The following is a 20,601-nucleotide window of genomic DNA, read 5'->3' as shown; positions in this document are numbered from 1 at the left end:
ACCAAAAACTCTAGATGACCTACTGGAGTGTCTTCAAAACATACCATCAACTTTGGAAACAAGCATAATCACTAATTCAAGCAGCTGTTTCCGTTGGATTAAAACAGACTGGTCAAGCCGCGATCAGCGAGAACCAAGCCACCTCGCAAGTAGCGCGGATAGCTTGACCTAGTGCGCTCCAAGAGGTCGAGTGAATAATATCGACACTGAAGCTCGGGAGGATTCGACAGAAAAAAAATAGTAATTGAGGGTGGTCAGTCCCACCCGATGACTCCAAATTAGACTGTTTATATAAGTTGCTCTAGCCTCCTTCACATTCCAGTTAAAGTAGGGAACTAGCCGATGATGGCTCTCGTAGACAGCGGTGCATCCGTGTCCATTTTAAATGCCAAGATGGTGGATGCATGTCGCGTGCATAGAGGGAGAGTCCTACGGGTACAAGGCTATGAAGGAAAAGTAACGTTACGCAACATGATCAGTGGGCCTTTGTAAACATCAAGTTCCAGAGTAAGAAAATAGAGAGCGAAGTGTTGGTGGTACAGGGGGTGACGTATGACTTTTTGCTTTAAGAGCAGATATAAAGAAATTAAAGAGCAACGTATAGTGGGACGATGTCGTTCTAGTCTAGGCCGTAGCAAGGAACGATCCATATGCAGATGCTCTATCAAGGTTGATGGTACGAAGTAACACAGAACAATCCGAAGAAATCAATGAAGTGTATCTGTGGGAAGGCTCTGAGCAACTGTTTTTTACTGAAGATCCCACCAACACTTGTTACCCGAGTCCTTTATTTGCACCACGATAGCACAGAATCTGAAGAACACGGCGGATTTTGGCGCACCTAAAGCAAATTGGTCAAACGATTTACATGGCCCCACATGAAGAAAGACGTCAGTCAGTACGTTCATACCTGCCACGTGTGTCAAGTGCACAAAGTCAAGTATAAACAGCCCACGGATGCTATTATACTACCTTGTCACTCGAACGTGCCTTTCAGTAGTTCACCTACAGGATTTCGCCGAACTGAATAAGAAACGAGAAGGAGCCAAGAACGGAAGCTTTTCTTCTGGCCATACATGAATGCATGAGGATGGTCGCGGCACGAGCAGGAAAAGAAGACGCAAATAGCGTCATAACCCACCTCAAAAGAGACATTTTTAAGACTACGCGGTCAATCGTATACGATAATAGCCGTGCGTTCAAGAGCGAAAAACTTGCAAGATGGGCTCTGGATCACAATATATCGATCAAGTTCTGTGCTCCATACCATCCTGCAGCGAATGGGCTCGCAAAACGTGCCATATGAGACGTGAAACAGTACATCAAGGTGTACGATAGTTGTCCTGGTGGACGAAAATGTTCTTTGGAAGCCGCCGTGAAACATCATAATCGATCTTATACAAGTAGCTTGGGGTGTAGTCCGCAGTATGCTTCTTCAGGAGAAATTCCTATTCTGCCGGCAGACCATAGGTTGGGACTCTTGGAAAACACCATGGTCGTCGAGGAGAGTCAAGAGAAATCACGGGAGGAGAGAAACTGAAAACGAATGAAAAAGCATTTCGACAAGAGGCATCTAGCAGACACGCCAGACATTCAAGTCACCGACCTCGTACTAGTAAGGAAAGGAAGAAGAGATGACAGAGCCAAATTTTACGGTCCTTACTCTGTGACGAAGACAGCCACCCAGAACAGAATTTTAAAGACTGTCTGGTACACTGGTGAACGTGGATCAGTTTAATATGCTTCGATTAGAAATGTCTTGAAATAATAACCCAGGAGGGGTAATTAAAACAAACTGGGAAGGGTGAAGCGGTATGAGCCTTGGGACAGGAGAAGAAGAAGCACGAGAGCCGGGGCAGGAAAGAAGAGAAGGATGAAGTTAGGAATTAGGCACATTAAGATGGACGCCAGTTCCATACTGAAGCTGTAATGCTGCTCTGTTCTTTTAAATAGGAACACTACAATAGTCAGTATTATTATTTGATGAAGTTAGGAAATGATCGGGAGGAGACTCCTGGTGCTGTCTACGAAAGTACCGAAATAAGACTATTTTAGTCAAAAATTGCTTTACAATGTTTCACAAAAGGTGGAGCTGTCATTAGACAAGTATAAACTTTGGCAAGATTTGAACTTTGTTCGCGTTAGGGAGGTGTGTTTTTAACACGTTGCGACTTTCTCACACCGGAGTATATCAGATGTGCTTCTTGATATTGAACGCTCATCTTGTCTTTGTGTGTGTTTTTGGTCAGTTTTAAAAGTTGATTCTCACAGACTGCATATGACTTTATGAGTGTCCGTGGCTTTGGTGTTCTTAGTTTCCGTGCCTCTCGAATAATTTGCAGTTCTTACGTATAATTATTATTTTTTGATAAATTATGCAGGAAGCAATCAGCTCAACCCTTGCTTCGTCAATGAATCTGATAGATGGTCCTTGGGGATGGTGAAGAGTTGTTCTCGGTGGCTGCGCTTTCTTCGTTTGTCGTGCATCGTTTTGCAGCATAATGGCGTCATATTGAAGCGCTGCGCTTCTATTTTGATTGCTGGTGATTTCACGTGATCTGCCTTATTGTGCTTTGTCCTTGGTGGCTTTTTGCACGTTTGTTTATTCTTGTCTCCTTTGCCAAATGCTGGGTAATGATCCAGAACTTAAAGCTTATTTTGAATAAATCAAAGAATAAGAACTCAATTGTTCTCCTAATTGAATTTCAATTCATAAAGATCTGCAGAAAAGAATTCGCAGAAACTCTGCAGTGCTTGTATGAGAATGGAGACTTCATTCTTCTAACCAATGTGTGAAACAATAAGCATACCATACATAAACAGTGGAGCAAAACACTTTGAAAAAGTACTAATCCACTTCACTGAAATTTTGTCCAGACGAAATTAATACATTCGTAAAATGATCCAGAGGTACCGCACAAAAGCTCCGGATAGCCGGAGCGACAAACCCGCGAAAAATGCTCCAGAGGTGCCACGTAATCACTCCGGCCAGCCGGAGGAAAATGCCAGTAAAAAGTACTTCACTGGTGCCACGCAATTTCTGTTGAAAGTACTCCGGCTGTGCCACGCAATAGCTTCACCCTTCATCCCTCTTTCCTTCCCCTTTCCCTCATCCCCTGTGTAGAGTAGCAAGCTAGAGCGAACTAGCTCAGGCCGACCTCTCTGCCTTCTAATAAATTCTCACTCACTCACTCACTCCGGCGAGCCGGAGCGAAAATTGCTCTATATTGCGGGGACGCTAGAGGACAGCTGTTTTACTCCGACCTCGGAGTAATTTTTTTTTACTGTGTAGATAAGTTTTTGGCGAAGACCAGGAAAGTGTGAAAGGTAAAAAATGCCACTTTCACCGCGACATGGTTGACACTGCATGGGAGCGGTAAAATTTATGCCGGCACGAGGGCGGAAAGCAGTATGCGCATGAATGCGCACTGAACCACCTGCATGATAAGGGTGAATGAATTGGCGGTCTGCGTTGATACACAGCCGCCAAGCCCATACCTTGTTCTCATACCAAGTAGTTTTGTGTAGACATGTGCTGCGTCGTCAATCTTTCGTAACAGTTTTGCTCTAGCTGACTTAAGCAGCCCATCAGTATCCTCATTTCAATATATACGGCAGCCAACGGTAGCGATGGCAGGTAGCAGCTCGCGGTGCATTCGGATAGGTCTCGCGTGGTCTCATTTCGCGTTAAATATTTCGATCCACTGCCGGCTGACACACTCTCTTTCGTTCGATTTATTGTGACTTGTTTAAATGATTACGCAAAGTGCATTCAAGTGACTTCAGGGGAACAGAGCGGCCGTCGAAGCTTTAATCAGATGAACACCCGTTTCAAGCCCGAGAAGTACGGTCAGCGGTGAGTAAAAACCACTTCAGTTGTTACAGTGAAAGCTGTTATGAGATGACAACCCGGGTCACGCGCAGTTGTCCACCGCTGCTGCCACTGCCGCCGCCTCTCGTCCACCTCGCGCGAAATCAGAAAAAAAATGGCAGCATATCCATGGAGTGAATGATGGAGAGTGGGGCGAAGCATCCGTCCGTCCGTTCGTTCTTGCTTCCATCCGTTTATGCGTGCGTCTGTGTGGCCGACCGTGCGTCCATCCGCCCGTCCGAGCGTGCGTGCGTCTGTTCGTGCGTCTGCGTGTCCATCTGTGCGTCCGTCCCTGCGTTCATCCATGTATCCGCTCCAGCGTCCGTCCATCTGTCCGTCCAGCCATCCATACGTCCGTCCATGCGTCCGTCTGTGTGTCTGTTCGTCCACCTATTCAACTCTCCAAGTACCACCATCTCGCATATTTTCATCATATATTCCTCATATAGAAGCACCGCTATCCAGCGGACATTCCAAGGACTGAACGAGAGAAGGCACACGCACACTTTCTTACGGCTTGCGCTTTGTGTCTACTTCCCACCTTTAACCACCTCGAGTTCATGGTATATACTAGTTCACTGTATTCATGGCACTATGGCCCAACGCTCGCTAAACCTTTCAAAAACCAAGAAGGTTACGCCCAGCGAGTAAAACGTAGCAACCCTTTCTTGTCAGATAGTGCTCAATGTACATGTCAATGGCTGCTAAGGGGGAATGAGAGACAGGAGAATAAGACTTTTATTTAACGCGCACGCTGGGAATTTTTTGTTGTTCAACAACAAACTGAATAAATCTCCCACCGGCACCACCTTGGAGGTAAAAATGTAACACTGGTTACACACTACTACTACGACTACGAGGGATAAACGGGTGCCGCTATAAAGAGCTTCGCATCAAAAAATCACAGCATATCCATAGATTGGATGAAGATGAGTGGGGCGAAGCATCCGTCTTTGCGACCGTATATGCGTCCATCCATTGATCCGTCCGTCCGTCAGTGCATCTGTCTGTCTGTGCATCCACTCATTCATCTATTGAACACTCCAAGTATCTCCATCTTAAATCTTTTCATCATATATTCAGCATACAGAAGTAGCACCATCCCATGGACATTCCAAAGGCTAAACAAGAGGTGGCACTCGCGCAATTTCTTACGGCGTGCGCTTCGTTTATACTTCCCACATTTCACCGCCTCTAGTTCATGGCTATGTACAGTTCACTATATTCATGACACTGCGGCCTAGCCCTCGCTAAAGCTTGCTAAAACCAATGAGGTTACTCCCAGCGAGTTTGCCGTCTGCTAGCCTGTCTGTCCGTCCGTTCATCTAGTGAATATTCCAAGTACCGCCATCTCCACGGAGGAAAGAAAGGTAAGGAGAGGGCATGCCCAGCCGGCGCAGGGCATAAAAAATGTGCGGAAATTACGTCACACGTGGCCATATTCACTAGGCACAATGGCGGCATTTTGTTATTGTTGATGTAGTGCGGTGCGGTCCAGCGGCGATGTGCTCATTTTCATGAGCCTCGCACCTAACTGTGGCGTACCGCAGGTGTTCGACAGCATCCATTCTTTGTGCCGCATTGTTAGCTACGCGATTTTCCTCCGGTGGTGATTGTAACCAGGTGTCTGAACTAGAAACCGCGGAACGAGCGCGCGTATACGTACTGCGAATTTGCAGCGTCCGTCAAAATTATGCTGAATAGCCATCATAGAAGACAACGACTGTGCTCAAGAATTCGTTCAATGAATGTCTTGCAGGTTAGTGACGGTTATGTGGTGTTGCTTCCTATGATAACGGACAATGCATTTGCGGTCCACAGGCCCTTATTAAGACTGTAATCTGATCTTGCTTTTCATGTTCCTGTACAGTTACCACATGCTTCTGCGCATTAAAATTCCTGCTCTGCTTCGATTAAGATGCTCCCTCTTCGCAATATTATCTCGCTCTCCGCAATACTGTCTGTATTGTAGCAAAACGCGTTAAAATGTCTACACACACCTGCACAAGGTAACTAGGTGCACCTCACTAGATGCGCGTGCTTGTGCATTCAGAAGCTGACAAAGCCGTTTGAACGGTGTTGACCAAGTGATGTTGACCTTTTCTCACGCATTCCTTCGGCTAACGTTTCCACCTTTCGCCCTAACGCGATCCTGGTCTCCGTTCTCTGTAGCTACTAGTGCGCGTGAATTACGCTGGAAACTCGTTCCCACGCACTTTCGGGTAGTCTTCGCTGCTTTCGTCCTAATGAAATCATGGCCTTTGGGATATCCGTAGGAACCAGTGCGCGTCGGACAAAAGAGGGGCGAAAACAAAGAGGCCAGCACAAACTCAACGGGCTGCCACGACACAAGCTCCACCGTGACGCCGACTTTACTGGCATAATTACGGACATCTGGGTTTATTTAAGGAAGACATTTTTTTTCTTTTTTGTATCGCTGTATCTAGCACACAGCCTGACCGAAAATTTTGTAAAGGCTAAAAAGAAGCGCGAAAGAGGGGGAAAGTAATCTGAAAGAAGCTGTACCAATTTCCGTGCCTGGTTCATCGCGCGGCAATGTCCGACATATCATCTTTATTTTCACAAAGAACACATCAAATAAAAAAAAGCTTAACGTGCAACTTGTCGTGTTTATCGTAAACGTCGGCAGTGCAAGAGTACAACAGCCATACGCAGAGCTTTCGTCAACTGTATCGTGGCAAGACACCGTGTTGAAATCTGTCCCGTTGGTTTCGGATAGTACCAGCGCACGCGGCGCGCAGGTACTACGTGTTTTTTTTTTTGAGACAAAGAAGTCGCGCCTTCTGCTTCGCATTCATAAGTAAACAAGAGGGGAGAATTTGCCCAGTCAATATGGCCGACTTCCGGCTTCATCGTGGCTTTACAACGAGTGACGTCAGGGCCTCTCCTTACCTTTCTTTCCTCCGTGGCCATCTCGCATCCTCTGCATCACATACCCGCTCTAGAGCGAGTATGCGCCACCGGTGGCTACTTACTACTACTTCATACGTCGGGGACTCACGACCCATGTCTTAAGGAGCTTCGCTCCTAAATACCTAGCACCAATGACACAGTGGGGCACGAACCCGGGACCGCTGGGTGCCAGCCCAGTATTCTACCACTGATCCACAACGGTACTTCGGATTTGTTGGCAAACTTGCCTTAGGCATGCTTGATATTGGGAAAGCAATCGCGTTAATACGACTTACAAAGCATTTTAAAACAGCGCAAGAAGCAGCAGTCAACGCACAATGCGAATAGCGTAACGAATGAGTCTTCCAATGCTCCAACCCATTACAAAAGCTTGTTCTTGTTCCCCTATTACTGTGGCGCATACACACTTCAGCCGTAATTCCTCATCGTCGTCAGCCACTAGATGAACAACTGGCACAAATATTCTTGCAAGTGTTGTGGAGATAGGTTTTCACTAGGCTTACCTACCAAGCGCCACCGTGTAGGGATGCGACGTCCTCCATTGCCGCTGCGTGCGACGACGCTGCGGCCGGGTTCGTCGTTTTCTCCGACACGGCGCAGAAACCACGCACGAGGCAGGAAAACAAGAACAACGGGTTTATTAACCCAAGATGCAGCACAGTGCGACACTCACGGGCTTGCAGGCCGTATAGGGAACTCCGCAAGACCAAGCAAGTACGCTTGCCTTGGGCGCGACGACTCCCGCTCAAGGGCCGAAGTCGAACGCACGAACGAGAAGCCACCTGCTAAGCAGCGCGTCAACCTCTCGTGGAGGCCTGAGAGCATCTGCCGCGACGAGCGAATCGTCGGGCACAACACAGCTCGTAGGAGAGGAGGATGTCACGCGCGCCCAAAGGAAAATGGCGCTGCGTTGTGACGTAGGCGCACGCAGCACGCCAGCATAGCGTGCCCGGACATGCCAGCGCGTGACGGAGCCGAAGCTTGACTCGCCCAGACCAAGAGGCGCCCTGGCAGCCATCTTGGTGGATGCCGGTGCTTATGCGCGCCCGGGCTACGCGGTCGGCGCGCACGCGGCAGCTGGAGAATGAGGCGCAAGGTAGGAGGGCGCTCTCGATTCCTACAGTGTTTAGCGGTTACCAGCAGCAAGCACAGGACCGAGTTGACTGGCAGAACATGGGAGAGGCCTTTGTCCTGCAGTGGACGTAGTCAGGCTGGTGATGATGCTCAGAAGAATGACGAAAAATAGCATACCTAATACCAAAAAGTTTTATTATTAATGCTTTAGTGGGTATGCAGCAAGTGTGCTTGCAGTAGTTACCCAAAGAGTGTTTTAAAAGGCTCTGAAAGGTCGCTCTACTAGCTTTCGCTGTGCCTGTGTTGCGCCTTCTACGCAGGCCTAGCGTTCTTTTTTTTAAGAATGGTTGCTCGCTGGGCTTCTTGGCTCATTTCAACTTATGCAGTTTTTTGCCCATGATTTTACGTAGGGGTCACACGGCAGTGGTGCATTCCAATAATATATTTACTAACATGTCAGAATTTGTTCCCCCCACCCAAAAAAACATGCGTTATTTGCGCCGTGGCTTCACGTGGGAGCGAGTGACTGACTTGACTGACTCAATATCAAATTCTGAAATTTGATCGCCAAGTAACACAAATCAGGTCATTGCGATGAAGGAAGGCAAATGCATTATGTTCGCCTCGCATGTGTCTTTGTACCTAGCCCGCATGTTAGTGTAAAAAAACCTACAAGTAATTAGTTTACCGCAGTCGCACTCGAAGACTTCAGAAGCATCAGATAATTATGGTTGTGGTTTCGCTATAGTGTGACACAGAAAGCGTACCATAAGTGAGAAACACTTTTTTTTCTGCTAGAGCCTTCTTGTCTTGAACTTGTATTGAACTTGTACGCGGTGTAAAACACCGGTCTCCTGGGTTTCTGAAATTGCGATGACTGGGCGCGGCACTTTGTCTTGATTAACCGAGCGAGGTTTACCTCAACTCATCGTACTCACATGTTTCGATGGGATTTGAATGGCGCAGGCTACCTTTCCCAGACGTTTCACCCCTGTAGGTAGCCGAGTGTCGGGCCGGGGGACGCCTGTGCCCATTTTGTTATACCGGTGGGTATCCGGCGGCACGTGGATTTGAACCCACGGCCTCCCGCAGTCGAAGCGGACACTCTACCACTAGGCTAAGACTGCGGAGGCGGCAGCTACCTGACATGGCGGAAGCTGTGTGAATGGGCAAGGTATTTGCTACATAATATGCCTTGTGAACAAGCAACCCCGAGTGATTAATATGCTATGAAATACCATTACATATATGTATAACATACCACTTTTTACTAGTTAAGCTAGTTTATTTGTTTGATTTGAAAAAGCTTACATACATTGATTATGCTTATCAATATCTGGTGATGTTACTTGTTATTGCAGACTTGCATGCAACTCCAGGATGACTATGTCAGCGGCACTCGAGTTCGCACAGCTGAATTATCCGGCAGCGTTTCATTCTCCGGCAGCGCCTCCTTCTCCGGCAGCGTCTCCGTGCTTGCTCGGGAAGCGCTGCACTGCATTAACGTGGACTCCGAGCCCTGAGCGCGTCCACTCGACGTGGTTACCCATTGGTTCAACGAACATTCAAAAAAACAAAAGTGAGATTCGAGCCGGGACCGCAGCGCAACACATCGCAGAGCGAGCCGAGACGCGAGTGGCGTCGGACGTATCCGATCGAGCTCCTGCACCGAGTCCAGTTTCCTTATACATGTAACCACTGCTGATTCACCCGGAACATAGCACAATACAGTTTTTCTTAAAATTTGAACCTTGCCTTGACTACATTCATTCGGACATCGCTAACATGGCGCAGTCGACAGGATGTGAATCGACCGAGCTGCATGCGGAGGAGGAAACGACGCCACGAGAAGGAGCGACGCCGCACCGTACATCGTCTCGGGACTCCGAAACGACCATCGTCGAAAGCGTGTTCACGACCCTCGACCACAGCACGATGGCCAATGCAACGAAAAAACAACTCGTCGACGAGCTGAGAGCACGAGGTCTACGGTGCTCCGGACGAAAGGACGAGCTCATTGCAAGAATCGTCCGCGACAACATCACTCGCCAAGGCCTAGAGCCGACGGAATCGTCAACGAAGGACCAGGCTGCCTACGACGACGACAGGCCGGCGCACCTGGAGACACTGTCCGCCAACAACGCGAGGCTTTGCGCTGAACTGAGCAGCCTGCGAGCCCAGCTTAACCATACGACCACGAGTGAACGTGAGACATTGCACGAAGCCCATCAGAACGCTTCACTGCCAAGAGAACGGGTGACGACTCCAACCTTCGGGCTGCACCATTCCGTCCCTGCTGACATAACGATGTCCTCGGGTTCGACGCGGCCACCGTCACTGAACGACGGCACCAACCAAGACGCGGCACGTCCCGCCGCGCCCACCGTTTCAACGCACAAGGGAGAACCTTCCATGGCCCAGATCCTCGCCGCGCTCATGAACACACAAGCCCTGCTCGCCAACATGCTGTTGAGAGGTCCACCGACGACGAGCCCGATCCAGATTCATTCCACAAGTGACACGTCATCCTCAATCCCCTTGTTCGATGGGACGCCGCAACAAAGTGCTCACGAATGGATTACGCAAGTGGAGAGAATCGCAGCGCTCGCCCACTGGACGCCATCACTGACGTTGGTGACAGCAGCAAGCCGCTTGACGGGATCTGCCAAGGATTGGCACAGCGCTTACGGCTCACAGTATGACACCTGGGAGCAATGGAAGGAAGTGCTCATTCTGTGATTCAAACGAAAGCTGACAATGCAGGAGTTCCTCGAACTGCAGACGAAGCGACGCCTTCAGAGCCACGACACCATCGTCGAGTACATGTACTCGAAGAACGCCATTCTGAACAAGGCGCCGTACCGTTTAGCAGAGGAAGAACGTATTTCCCTCATTCTGAGCGGCATCGAGGACGACAAACGGGCCAACCCACTCGCAGCGCAGCTGTGTGGCACAGTAACCGAACTCATTGACAGAGCGGCTTTGCTCGACGCGAAGCGTCGCACGACCTTGTGTGCCGAGAACAAGAAACCGTCATCGTCTACAGCAAGCCGTGGTCAGGGTTCGAACCAGCGGGTGCCAGCCAGCAGCTCTGCCAACTTGCCGAAGGCCAACCCGCGCAACGATTTCTCGGGAGCTCCACACCCGCGGCCCATCTCTGCTCGTTCGTGCTTCAACTGCGGCGACATCGGTCACCTGTCCCGTGATTGCAGAAAGCCGAAAACGCCAGCAACGATCAGAGCGGACGAGAAACGAGCGAAGAAGGACAATAGCAGCCACGAAACAGGGACTACGTCACCTAGGCAAGCGAACTGTTTTTTGCATTCGACGGGCGGCACATTACCAATAGTGTCCGGTACTGCTAACAACCGACCTGTCCGCGTGTGCATTGACATTGGCGCCAACTTATCCATTATGAGTGCCAATTCCTTGATGGACGACATTCCCACGCACGCATGGGTATCGCGCGAGAACATTGAAGTTCTCAACCGCAGCATATGCCCAACTCTTGCTGCAACGCTTGATGTGACACTGGGCACCACGCATGTGTGACTCGAAGACGTCGTGGTAACGGAACTGCCCAGCGGCATCGACCTGATTCTGGGATCAGACTGGCGACGAGTCGCGAACGTTGACGTAACGTTTCACACGTCAAACGATGTGACTATCGTTCCAGTCGAGCCCTCCGGAAAATTTTCATCGTCCGAACTGCCACCCCCGAAACAAGGCACACCACACCGCACCGGGGAAACGCTTATTGCGACGTTCTGCCGGCAATCGGACGAGAGTGTTTCCAAAGACGAAGGGTGTGGGCTCGGCGGCTGTGCACCAACGCAGACCGCTAATCCTTTCACTCTTGTCATGCAGGTGTTTCAGTGCGCATTCCTGCGCATACTGCTTTCCGTTTTCCTGCCAGCTTCCTTGACCACACCGTTGCAGTATCAACATCGTTCCAGCGAAAGTGGCACGCTTACCTGTCACGCCCTCTTGGTCTTCGACACAAGCTTATCAACCGCAACGTACTTGGAACCACTGGATTTCACCTCACGCAACAGATCTGGATCCCTTCCGGCGCCACCGGTCAGCTACATGGTTCTCGACAAAACCTGGTCGACGCTATCAGCATCGGCATCGATGCCTGTGTCGACTACAAAAGAGCGGCCTTTGCCGGCGGCGCTGTGTGGGCTCGGCGGCTGTGCACCAACGCAGACCGCTAATCCTTTCACTCTTGTCATGCAGGTGTTTCAGTGCGCATTCCTGCGCATACTGCTTTCCGTTTTCCTGCCAGCTTCCTTGACCACACCGTTGCAGTATCAACATCGTTCCAGCGAAAGTGGCACGCTTACCTGTCACGCCCTCTTGGTCTTCGACACAAGCTTATCAACCGCAACGTACTTGGAACCACTGGATTTCACCTCACGCAACAGATCTGGATCCCTTCCGGCGCCACCGGTCAGCTACATGGTCCTCGACAAAACCTGGTCGACGCTATCAGCATCGGCATCGATGCCTGTGTCGACTACAAAAGAGCGGCCTTTGCCGGCGGCGCTGTGTGGGCTCGGCGGCTGTGCACCAACGCAGACCGCTAATCCTTTCACTCTTGTCATGCAGGTTAGTAAAACTTACAGTCTTCTCGCTAAGAAGTCTAGTAATTACCTGCTGTTTCAGCTGCCGAGCCCACACTGCTGCGTTCTTGTTGCACTTGAGTGTTCTCGTGTTATTCGTGCCTTGTTGATGATGTCGGGCGATATTGAAAGCAATCCGGGTCCTGCTTCTAATGCTGTACTAACTGAACTGCAGAAATTGTCTGCCGGTCAGACGGAATTAATCAGTCAGGTACAGGACCTTAAGTCCCATTTGCTATCAACAGATAAATCTATAGCAGATCTCAGTAGACGCATGACTGATCTGGAAGGGCACTGTCAAAATATTATTTCCTTACGTACTGATGTGGAAGCGCTCAGAAGAGACACCGCTCGCGCGAGTGACCTTCTGCGCAAGCTTGAAGCACGCGTGGATGAAGCCGAGAATCATTCTCGGCGCAATAACCTCATATTTTATGGCCTTCCTGAATCAACTGGATCGGAAGCACTTGTCCAAGTTGAACAACTTGTCATCAAGCACTGCCGTGATCGTCTAGGTATTTCCATCGATCCGAAGGAAATTGAGCGCGCGCATCGTCTGGGTCGCCGCAAGGGTACTAACCACCATCGCCCCATAATAGTTAAATTCGCATTCCATAAAACAAAAGGAGAGATTCTTTCTAATGGACGGAAATTTAAAGGAACCACTTTTAGTGTTGGTGAAGATTTTTCACGTCGTGTGCAAAACGTCCGTCGGCAATTGATTGCCTTTGCTAAAACCAAGTCGCTGCCTTTTTCCATCACGTACAAGACACTGCTAATGGGTCACAAGCGCTACGTCTACGATGAGCAATCGCAAACTGTAAGGGAAGCGTCGTAGCAATTTCCTCGGCGCAAATCTGCCGGGCACACCCCCACACCTCAATCTGGCCTGTCACTTTCGGTAGTCTTTGCTAACGCGCGCAGTTTTTTTCCGAAACGCATAACTTTTTCTGAGCTTGCTTTGTCATCAAGCAGTAACGTATTGGTGATAACCGAGACTTGGCTGACAAATGATATAACCGATGCAGAAGTGCTAGATCACCTACCTGGATTTCAACTTTATCGTAAGGACCGTACAGGCGCACGTGGAGGCGGGGTTCTGATAGCTGTGCACCAACAGTTATCGTGCTCGGTGGCCAGGACCAACTCTCCTGAACTTGAAATTCTTTGGGTCGTTTGCCGTGCTCGCCCTCATACTGTCCTTGTAGGCGTTTGTTATAGGCCCCCGAACAGTGACCCAGATTTCGCATATAAGCTCAACAACAACCTGAGTGACCTTGGGAAACAGTATCCGCAAGCAGAGATACTGCTTTTCGGCGATTTTAATTTCCCTCAAATAGATTGGAGTAGTAGCGTCCCGTCAGCTGTGGGCAGTGAGCCCGCAAAGGACTTCATAGATTTCTGCCTGAATTGCAATCTAACCCAACTTGTATCCCAACCAACGCGCGTTACAGAGAGCAATTCCAGCATCTTAGATCTAATACTAACTAGTCATCAAGAGAGCTTATCATCAATTACATATCTGCGTGCCGTCAGTGACCACAAGGTAATCCATGCGGCCTTTGCGTTTCGACCTGTAAAACGCGATCTTGTCACCAAAACAATCCGTCTTTACGACAAGGGCAATTATAGTGCCATCAATAATGAATTGATATCTTTTCTTCCTGATTTCGAGAGAATAAGCCATACACGCTCTGTGGATGAGAATTGGATTATATTTAGAGATAAGTTAGCCACTCTTGTCGAGAAATTTATCCCAAAAATAACGTTTACCGCAAACCGAAACAAGCCATGGTTTTCACGTACACTTCACAAACTAAGAAACAAGAAAAAACGCCTCTTCCGATCAGCCAAACAGTCTAAACTTCTGTCCTTATGGGAAAAATATTACGCCGCGGAAGATGATTATCTTAGAACCATTCGAAACGCCAAGCACGTGTTCTTTCATGAAGAGCTGCCCAAAATGCTTGCAACCAGCCCTCGCAAATTCTGGGAGGTGATAAACCCTCAGGAGATGCGCACCACTAGTCTTTCAAATGCGCATGGCGATATAGTCGACAACAATGAATGCGCGAACCTTTTTAACGAGGCCTTTTTCTCTGTTTTTACGAATGAGAGTTCAGTTCCCGATTTTTCTTCACCTGCGCGCAGCACCGAGTCTATGCCCCCGATTGCATTTTCTACGGACGGCATCATTTCGATTATAGAAAAGATTAAGCTTTCTTCTTCTGCAGGTGTGGATGACATTAATTCAAAACTTCTCATAAATGTTAAACATGTGTGTGCCGCATACCTTACATTGTTATTTTCGCAGTCATTATCATCAAGCATTCTGCCAGCAGACTGGAAAGTAGGCAAGGTCGTTCCAGTCTACAAATCAGGTAACAGAGATTCTCCACTAAATTACCGTCCCATATCCTTAACAAGTATCCCCTGCAAAATCATGGAACATGTCATCTACTCCCATATCATCAACTTCTTGGACTCAATGCACTTTTTTCATCCTTCTCAACACGGGTTCCGAAGGGGTTATTCTTGTGAAACGCAGCTGGCCATTTTCATTCACGACTTACATTCTAACCTTGACTGCAACATTCAGACCGATGCTCTTTTCCTGGATTTCGCCAAAGCATTTGACACTGTCCCTCACAAACGCCTAATTCTTAAATTATCCCTGTTAAATCTAGATCCTAATGTACTTGCATGGATAACATCTTTCCTGACTAATCGTTCCCAATTTGTGTTTGTTAATAATCACTCATCTAACCGACTACCTGTAACCTCAGGTGTCCCGCAAGGGTCTGTCTTAGGGCCTCTACTCTTTTTAATTTACATTAACGACCTACCATTGCATGTATCATGTAACTTTCGTATGTTTGCCGATGACTGCGTAATCTACCGATCAGTAACCAACATTCATGACCAAACACTAATTCAGCATGATCTTAACAACATACAAACATGGTGTGATCGTTGGTTAATGAACTTAAATCCTAATAAATGTAAGCTCGTTTCTTTTTCTCGCCACCGTAACCCTTTTGAGTTTACCTATTCCATCACTAATGTTCCCATACAATCAGTTCAATCATTCAAATACCTCGGCATCACCTTGGCTCATGACCTGTCTTGGCGTCATCACACTACTAACATCATCTCGTCTGCTAATAAATCACTCGGGTTTCTCAGACGACACTTACGCCATACTCCGCCTTACGTCAAGTCGCTTGCATACAAATCATTTGTCAGGTCCAAACTCGAGTATGCATCTTCCATCTGGAGCCCTCATCAATCATACATCATAAGTGAACTCGAATCACTTCAAAATCGGGCTACCAGGTTCATTCATTCTGCATATTCATACGATATCAGCATCTCATCTCTAAAGGCGGAATCAGGTCTAGAAACCCTTGCTTCACGCCGACGGTGTGCCACCCTCTCTCTTTTTCATATGTTTTATTTCAGTTCACTGAATCATCCACCGTACATCACGCCCCCTCCGCACATATCCCATCGCACTGGTCATCCGTTACAAGTCGCATTACCACGTACCCGGACCACTGTATTCCAAGCCTCCTTTTTCGTAAGAGCAGCAAAAGACTGGAATGGCCTTCCTCACGCCACCTGTGCCATCACTAACCCATCTATGTTTGCAGAAGCCATTAAAAACACCGTTGTATAGTTCTCTTTTTTTTTTTGTTATGCACCACCCCTTATGTAATACCCCTACAGGGGGTCTTTAAGGAAATAAAAGTGAAGTGAAGTGAAGTGAGGTACGTGCGCCTCAACACGAAATGTCCCGCACCCGACGAAGACTTCACGAGTCTAGTCGAAGAGGCCACAAGGAAGATAACGAAGGATGCCACCGAGGCAGAGAGGGAACAACTTCACGCAATTCTGTTTGGGCATCACCAAGCGTTCACTTGCAAAGGCGACACTTTGGGCGTGCGTCCTCACACTGAACACAGCATCGAACTCAGAGACAATATACCAGTGTCATCGAGGCCGTACAGGTGCTCACCAGCTGATCGCAAGTTCATCCGAGAACAGGTGAACGACTACCTCTCCAAGGGCATCATAAGGCCGAGCGAAAGCGAGCACGGTGCTCCAACGATAGTCGTCGACCAACCGCACCACCTGACGACTCCACGAAGAATGGTACACGACTATCGCAAGCTCAACGAGAAAACCATCAACCTTTCTTATCCAATGCCCGTCATGGAAGACGTTATTGACGATGTCATGCGCGACGGATCGGCTTACTTCACTGTGTTGGACGTGAAGACGGCATTTCTGACTATACGAATGAAGCCGGACGATGTACACAAGACCGCATTCGTCACTCTTGACGGAAAGTACAATTACCTTCGAATGGCCTTTGGGTTTTGTAAGGCCCCTCAGACCATGCAAAGAGTCATGCGTCGCACGTTCGATGGCTTACCTAGGACAGCTACGTACATGGACGATGTCGGGCAGGGAGCCACAACAGTGAGGGAGGCTTTGGATTTGCTGAACGAAGCACTCAGGAGATTCGTGATCAACGGCTTGAAGATGGATCTCCGGAAATGCCAGTTGATTCAAGACAAAGTATCTTTCCTGGGTTACGTGATCTCCGCCGAAGGACGAACACTGGACGAATCCAGAGTTGCCGCTGTCGAGAAGTTCGAGCCGCATCGCAACGCAAAGAAGCTGTACTCCTTCCTGCAGTTCGCTAACCACTACCGAAACTTCATACCGGAGTTTGCAAAGGTCACGCACAAGCTACGGCGCCTTCTAGCGAAGGACGTTCCTTTCGTATGGACTGACGCTCATGAAGCAACCGTCAACGCCATAAAACACGCCTTGAAGAACCCGCCGATTTTGGCGAGCTTCCGCCCACACTGCCCGACTAACGTTCACGTCGACTCTTCGCAAACCGGGCTGGGCGCGGTGCTTTCTCAAACTCAAAACGGAAAGGAGCGAATCATAGAGTACGCAAGCAGATCACTAAACGAGCACGATCGTGGTCTACACTCTAATATGCTCGAGTGCATGGCGCTCCACTGGGCGATCACTGAGAAGTTTTCGGTCTACCTGAGAAGAGGCCCTCGTTTTACCGTGTTCACGTACAACTTCAGCTTGCCATACCTCGTCCAGAAGGGAGCCAGCAACCGCAGATTTGCGAGGTGGACGCTCGACTTAGCAGAGTACACCTTCGATGTCAAGCACAAGCCAGAACGCCAGAACTCCGCTGCTGACGCACTCTCGAGGCAGTCGGAATCTGCAGAGGCTTTCGACCAGGGCGTTTCGACCCGAGACCTCCACTGCTACGCAGTAGTTGTCGGAAAACACAGTCGCCTATGCGAGTTTCAGGAGAGGAATACTAACTGCAAAAGATTTCGGGAGGAGGCCAAGCACAAATCTTCAGACTACGAGATCGAAAACTACATACTGGTGAAGAAATCTCTCGAAGGAGGACGGGTCCGTCTGAGGGTGATATTCCCGCTGCCCTCCAAAGCAGTGTGATGGTCGTTTTCCATGACAACAACGGCCACCTAGGCGTCGAAAAGACAAGAGACCTGATCCAGCGAAAGTACTGGTGGCCATCGATGAGAAAAGACATCCGCGAGTATGTTGACTCCTGCCACACGTGCCAGACTATCAACGCCCGCACGACACGGAATGAAGGTTGCCTCATCCCACGCGATATTCCTACTGAGCCGAACGCGGTGATATCCCTGGATCACATGGGTCCGCTAAACGAGAAGGGAGACAACATCCTCGTGTGTATCGACCACGCCACGAGATACATGGACGCCGTGACCGTACCGAGCACTTAGTCAATGCACTACCTTGACTTCATGACAAACCGGTGGATTCCGCGATTTGTAGTTCCCAGCGTCATTCTTACGGACCAAGCCAAGGGATTCGTGAACAAGAAAACCAACCAATTCAATCGCAGACTGGGAATTGCTCATCAAAACTCCCCACCGTACTGGCCACAATCAAACGGACTGATCGAGCGAATGGTAGGAACATTGAAACAGGTGCTACGCAAAATGCTAAACAACAAGGACAAATGGCAGAAGGAACTACCCCGAGCAACGCTAGCAATCAACGCCACGAAGCATCGTCCCAGTGGCCACAGCCCATTTCGACTCATGCACGGCTACGACCCAAAACTGCCAGGAGAGCTCAACCTCGCCTCAGTCGAGGGAGACATCGACAAGTCTCATAGACTGCACGACTTGGCAAGAGGACGTGCGGAGACAAGAGAGAGGCTATTGCAGAGTCAGCGCAAAACAGTGGTCCGATACTACAAGAAGCGGCGAACTCCGAGGTTCATAACGGGAAACCTCGTCCTGCTTGAGTTGAGCGCTCGGGGCACATTAGATCCTCGCTATGAAGGTCCGTTCGAGATAACGGCCCTCGTCGGAAGAAACAGGGCCGAGATCCAAAGAGTACCCCACACACCGGGCATGATCAACCAAAAAATCGTCAACGTGGAGCAGATTCGTAGATATAAGGAGCCGCTCCTGGAAGTTACGGAACCATCGCCATCTAATGACACGCACGCCTGAGGACAGGCGCAATTTTCGGGAGGGCCGTGTCAGCGGCACTCGAGTTCGCACAGCTGAATTCTCCGGCAGCGTTTTATTCTCCGGCAGCGCCTCCTTCTCCGGCAGCGTCTCCGTGCTTGCTCGGGAAACGCTGCACTGCGTTAACGTGGACTCCGAGCCCTGAGCGCGTGCACTCGACGCGGTTGCCCATTGGTTCAACGAACATTCAAAAAAAAATTGCCCGCAGCTTCCCTCGGGGGAACACTGAGGAGGATGCGGAGCATATAATTGGTTAACGGGGTGTTAAAGTGCGACTTACTTGGGTCGATGGCTAAATTGGTTAACGTGGTTGTGGAATGGGGTGTTAAATTGCGACTTACTTGGGTCGATGGCTAAATTGGTTAACGTGGTTGTAGGAGGGGGTGTTAAATGAGTGAACACGTACACACATATGCGAAAGGGCGGCACTGGTCGAAGGGACGTCGATCATTGTGTTTGTGGATTCGTTGGAATTCATTTCACCGCGACCTTGGACGTCGACGCGCCGTACAAACCAACCGACGAGCGGCAACTGAGCGAGCGAGCGCCGACCTTGAGTATATATACAGCGCGATGGCGCATGCACTGCCAGCTGTCGAATGTTCGAGAAGGGGGAGAAGCGCAACGGCGCATGCGCGCGCGTCTGCTGCCGATGTTCTCGAAGCGCGATGGCGCATGCGCGCGCGTCAGCTGCCGATGTTCTCGAAGCGTGACGGCGCATGCGCGCTACATTATACAGCTAGCGAATGTTCGTGAAGAGGAGAAGCGCACGCGGTGTGTAGAGGAGGAAGGGTGCAGAGATGGTGGAGGAGTGAAGCGCGCGCGGTGTGTAGAGGAGGAAGGGATGCACAGATGGTGGAAGAAGGAGGAGGAAGCTTGCGGACGGCGCCGCACTACAAGCCTCGAGTATTAGATGCTCCGCATCTAAAAAACAAAAGTGAGATTCGAGCCGGGACCGCAGAGCAACACATCGCAGAGCGAGCCGAGACGCGGGTGGCGTCGGACGTATCCGATCGAGCTCCTGCACCGAGTCCAGTTTCCTTATACATGTAACCACTGCCGATTCACCCGTAACATAGCACAATACAGTTTTTCTTAAAATTTGAACCTTGCCTTGACTACATTCATTCGGACATCGCTGACAACTAACTCCGAATGTCCACTCTGCCAGCACTTTGAAACGTCTGAGCGTCCACTACAAGTGGTCATCTTGAACTTCACCCTGGCGATGCTGTATTTGTGAATTTTTTACCACTAATCTTGTTGAAGGGTGCTTTTAGTTGGCCACAATTATTGGCTGTCTACGCTATTGTGGAATCTACATTCAATAACGTTAATCTGGCACACTACCTCTGTGCATTAGTTGTGTTGCACTACTGAGCTAAACAGCATAGGTTTGATTTCAGCCACAGTGATCACAATTTTATGGTGGTTGCTACAAATGCGGGCGTCAAGGTCACTTGGTGACGTGGATACCCACCGATCCACCTAAGCCGGGCGCCAGCCGCGAGACCGGGCGCCA

The 20,601-nt window shown here is 49.4% G+C and overlaps 2 protein-coding genes across 7 annotated transcripts in view; one reads left to right on the top strand and one right to left on the bottom strand.

The window, feature by feature from the left end:
* The window catches only part of LOC119178190 (ATP-binding cassette sub-family C member 4), a 2,441,444-nt gene that overhangs the window by 2,347,401 nt on the left and 73,442 nt on the right, over positions 1-20,601 (bottom strand). The window lies entirely within an intron of this gene.
* Positions 12,023-16,182, top strand: LOC119168131 (uncharacterized). The gene has a single exon (XM_075869032.1). The coding sequence runs from the start codon at positions 12,113-12,115 to the stop codon at positions 13,340-13,342; it is 1,230 nt and encodes a 409-aa protein (XP_075725147.1). The 5' UTR covers positions 12,023-12,112; the 3' UTR covers positions 13,343-16,182.

Source organism: Rhipicephalus microplus, chromosome 1 (genome assembly GCF_043290135.1).
Source record: "Rhipicephalus microplus isolate Deutch F79 chromosome 1, USDA_Rmic, whole genome shotgun sequence".
NCBI classification, from domain to species: Eukaryota; Metazoa; Arthropoda; class Arachnida; order Ixodida; family Ixodidae; genus Rhipicephalus; species Rhipicephalus microplus.
Note: the sequence above shows the minus strand (reverse complement) of the source record. Positions and strands in the feature narration are given on the sequence as shown.